Here is a 4688-nt window from a genome sequence, read left to right on the forward strand (position 1 = left end):
ACCGACTCGGGTTCCCACCAGTGAGCAGTAAGCGAGAGGTACGCTTGCTGCACACTTGGGCAGGTCCAGATGTCCGATGTGAAGTGCACAGTTCTCCCGGCAACCCGGGACAGCTGTGCCTTCACATGATCCCTGGCAGCCCTGTAAAACGAGGGCACCACCGATCTGCTCAACGACATGCGAGCAGGGACGGCGTACCAGGGAAAGCAATCTCGGAGCAGCCCTGAGAAGCCGAAGTCTTCAACTACGGAATACGGTTGCCCATCCACTGCTATCATGTTGACGATGTGGCGCGTGATGCGCCTGCTCGCCCTCCGGATCCCCTCTCTGGGCACACTAGGGCCCTGCTTACCAAGCATCTCCGGGAGAGAGGCTTGGCGTCCCTTTTCTACAGGAACCCTTGGGGGGAGAGCACCAGAGGAGCCTGCCTCCTTCTGGCTAGCTGGCGGCCATGCGGCGCCACTCGAACCCTCCTCCCGAAGAAGCACCGCCTGGTGGTGCCTCTTCATATGGTACCTCATCCCAGACGTGGAGAGATGCCACACATCTTTGCCACGGCTGACGCGCTGCCTACAATGCAGGCACAGGGCTGCTCGGGGATCCTCCGCTGTCTGGAAGTGCTTCCAGATTTCGGAGGAAAAGGGCATCCCACACTTCCCAGGAGAAGCGTTTTGCGGATCACCCTGAGGCACCTCCTGTGAGGTGCTCTGGCCGGACACACCGTGTCCCACTCTTGGCCGGGCAGGTGGGGATGGACGAGGCTGAAGGGGCAGAGATGTGGGCTCTTCCACCACAGTCTCTGCCTCTTCCTCCCGCATCCTCTCCTCCTGCACAGCCGCGAGAGGCCTGCTGCTGGCCTCAGAGGAAACTGGGGTGGACCGCCCCAGGGGGGGTCTCACGGGCAGTTCCTCCAACATCCTCTGGGTTCCTGGGGTGAGCGGGAGAGCAGGGAAAGTCATGTGATCTGCGCCCATCCCAGGAGACACCACATGCTGCCCCTCCTCCAGCAGCTGGCTCGCAACCACTGGAGGAGGAGGAGCCTCAGCAGCAGGCCCCTGCCCAGTGCCAGCCCCTGCCTCACGCACCCGGGTTGGGGGTGGCCCTCCAGCAGCTGCCTCAGGAAAGAGAGTCTTGCGAACCCTCTTCCTGTCACCAGAAGCCAGGCTGGTGAACGGCAGCAGCGCAGGGGAGGGCCTCCTCCGCTCAGATGGGGGGGCTGCCACAGCAGTCCCCCTCCCCCTCCCCTCCTCCCCTCTAGATTTCTCCCTAGCCTTTCCCCCGGGGCCCCTCTCTGCTTTCCTCTCTGACATACTTTCCCCTCCCAAAATCTACCCTAACTAATCAGAAAAGATTTGGAAAACAAAGGTCAACTTTGTTTTCAAGACCTAACTAACCTGCTCTAAATCTGTGCTTCTAGTGGCTCTGTGACTTGGAGATGATCAAGTGCCTTTTTAAGCAACCCTATTTATGTCAGGGAACCTGAGCCTGCCAATCAGCTGAATTCCTCTGGAATTGAGCTGGCCCTAAACCCCAATAACAGAGGTGACTAAGCCTTAAACACTCACACACTAGTATGCCCGGGCCGGCCTGGCACCACCACGGGTGCCAGAGATGGGCAGTGGAACCCTAGTTATGGGGGCACTAATGGGAAGCCTATTGACAGCTATTACAAATTTTTATATATATATATATATATAGAATTCAAACCTAACACTCACTCACTAATGCTTTCCCTGCTGAGTCCCTATTTAGTTTTTTTAAAAAAAACTAGGCTTGGTTTCCCTAATAATTATGTTGAGGGCAATTATCAACTGATCACCTACCAACTGGCCTACCTACCTAAGAGACACTATTTAGCAGGACCAATGTATCTGTGGTATGTCGGTGTGGGGTGTGGATGTGGTGTTTTGAAGATGAGCCTCCCCCCTCCCAAGCTAGCAAGAACCCACCCCCAAGCCCACCCAAATGTGAACCCGGACTCGCTCACACTAACACCAGTCCTGCAGTCCAGCGATGTTCAGGCGGTCTTGCAGCTGGTCCTCCTCTCCTCCGCGATGCTGTCAAGAAAATTGGAAATGTTAACAGAGTCAACACCACACGCCGCACACGCAACCCCCAAAATTCAAGGCCCCGTTGCACAAGCCAAGTCAGCCCCCCCCCTGAAAGGCTAGGGCCAACCAGCAGCAAAACAAAACACATCCACCCAGCAGAGCTTCTGGCCTGTGCAGGCCAAAAGCTGGCACACTCATTTTTTAATCCTGTGAAACAGTAGTTCAAGCCCACCCCACACTCAAACTTGACAAATGAAACATGAAAGAAAGCAGGCACTGCAATCAATGCTGCCCCCCCAACCCCCAAACAATGTCCTCTTGCCCAACCAGAAAATGCCCCCCCTAGCCCAAGCCATAAAGACCGAGCCAAAGCATATGCTCGCAGGTAGGCACAGCAGCAGACATAAGGTCAAAAAACAAATTTTACAACAACCCTACCAGTCCACCACTGCAGATGTCCAGCAATGTTGATCCTCCACGCAGAGATCTGCACGCCGATGTCCACCAAGTGCAGTCCAGTCCAGAAGAGGTCCACCAAAGATAAACAACCTGAATGTGAAGCAAAACAGTGAGTGCCAGGCCAGCAAACGGGAAGGGTTACCAAAGTCAAAGCAGCATACCTGTGTGTGGGCCGCAGGCTGGCACAGTTGTTCAGGACGGAGCCTGTTGGAAAGCCTTGGAAGCAGGGGGCCAGACACAGGAAAAAGCCCACACCATTCCAGTTTGTGAAGCAAAACTGTGAGTGCCAGGCCAGCAACCAAAAAGGGTTACCGAAGCTGGAGCAGCAGGCCTGTGTGTGGGCCGCAGGCTGGCACAGTTGTTCAGGACGGAATCCTTGCAAGCAGGGGACCAGACACAGGAAAAAAGCCCACACCATTCCAGTTTGTGAAGCACAACTGTGAGTGCCAGGCCAGCAACCAAAAAGGGTTACCAAAGCCGGAGCAGCAGGCCTGTGTGTGGGCCGCAGGCTGGCACAGTTGTTCAGGACGAAGCCTGTTGGAAAGCCTTGGAAGCAGGGGGCCAGACACAGGAAAAAAAGCCCACACCATTCCAGTTTGTGAAGCACAACTGTGAGTGCCAGGCCAGCAACCAAAAAGGGTTACCAAAGCCGGAGCAGCAGACCTGTGTGTGGGCCGCAGGCTAGCACAGTTGTTCAGGACGGAGCCTGTTGGGAATCCTTGCAAGCAGGGGACCAGACACAGGAAAAAAGCCCACACCATTCCAGTTTGTGAAGCACAACTGGGACTGCCAGGCCAGCAACCAAAAAGGGTTACCAAAGCCAAAGCAGCATACCTGTGTGTGGGCCACAGGCTGGCACAGTTGTTCAGGAGCCTGTTGGGAATCCTTGCAAGCAGGGGTCCAGACACAGGAAAAAAGCCTACTCCATTCCAGTTTGTGAAGCACAACTGTGAGTGCCAGGCCAGCAACCAAAAAGGGTTACCGAAGCCGGAGCAGCAGGCCTGTGTGTGGGCCGCAGGCTGGCACAGTTGTTCAGGACGGAGCCTGTTGGAAAGCCTTGGATACAGGGGGCCAGACACAGGAAAAAAAGCCCACACCATTCCAGTTTGTGAAGCACAACTGTGAGTGCCAGGCCAGCAACCAAAAAGGGTTACCAAAGCTGGAGCAGCAGACCTGTGTGTGGGCCGCAGGCTGGCACAGTTGTTCAGGACGGAGCCTGTTGGGAATCCTTGCAAGCAGGGGACCAGACACAGGAAAAAAGCCCACACCATTCCAGTTTGTGAAGCACAACTGTGAGTGCCAGGCCAGCAACCAAAAAGGGTTACCAAAGCCGGAGCAGCAGGCCTGTGTGTGGGCCGCAGGCTGGCTCAGTTGTTCAGGACGGAGCCTGTTGGAAAGCCTTGGAAGCAGGGAGCCAGACACAGGAAAAAAAGCCCACACAATTCCAGTTTGTGAAGCACAACTGTGAGTGCCAGGCCAGCAACCAAAAAGGGTTACCAAAGCCGGAGCAGCAGACCTGTGTGTGGGCCGCAGGCTGGCACAGTTGTTCAGGACAGAGCCTGTTGGGAATCCTTGCAAGCAGGGGACCAGACACAGGAAAAAAGCCCACACCATTCCAGTTTGTGAAGCACAACTGTGAGTGCCAGGCCAGCAACCAAAAAGGGTTACCAAAGCCAAAGCAGCATACCTGTGTGTGGGCCACAGGCTGGCACAGTTGTTCAGGAGCCTGTTGGGAATCCTTGCAAGCAGGGGACCAGACACAGGAAAAAAGCCCAATCCATTCCAGTTTGTGAAGCACAACTGTGAGTGCCAGGCCAGCAACCAAAAAGGGTTACTGAAGCCGGAGCAGCAGGCCTGTGTGTGGGCCGCAGGCTGGCATAGTTGTTCAGGACGGAGCCTGTTGGAAAGCCTTGGAAGCAGGGGGCCAGACACAGGAAAAAAAGCCCACACCATTCCAGTTAGTGAAGCACAACTGTGAGTGCCAGGCCAGCAACCAAAAAGGGTTACCAAAGCCGGAGCAGCAGACCTGTGTGTGGGCCGCAGGCTGGCACAGTTGTTCAGGACGGAATCCTTGCAAGCAGGGGACCAGACACAGGAAAAAAGCCCACACCATTCCAGTTTGTGAAGCACAACTGTGAGTGCCAGGCCAGCAACCAAAAAGGGTTACCAAAGCCGGAG

At 55.5% G+C, this 4688-nt stretch overlaps 1 protein-coding gene across 1 annotated transcript; it reads right to left on the reverse strand.

The window, feature by feature from the left end:
* Positions 1 to 1972: 1972 nt before the first annotated feature.
* Positions 1973 to 3992, reverse strand: LOC129329771 (uncharacterized). Its single transcript, XM_054979384.1, has 2 exons — positions 2490 to 3992; positions 1973 to 2057 (listed from the first exon to the last, which is right to left on the reverse strand). Exon 1 carries the CDS (start codon positions 3779 to 3781, stop codon positions 2873 to 2875), a length of 909 nt encoding a protein of 302 aa, XP_054835359.1. The 5' UTR covers positions 3782 to 3992; the 3' UTR covers positions 1973 to 2057; positions 2490 to 2872.
* Between the last annotated feature and the right edge of the window lie 696 nt (positions 3993 to 4688).

This window comes from Eublepharis macularius, chromosome 5 (assembly GCF_028583425.1).
Source record: "Eublepharis macularius isolate TG4126 chromosome 5, MPM_Emac_v1.0, whole genome shotgun sequence".
NCBI classification, from domain to species: Eukaryota; Metazoa; Chordata; class Lepidosauria; order Squamata; family Eublepharidae; genus Eublepharis; species Eublepharis macularius.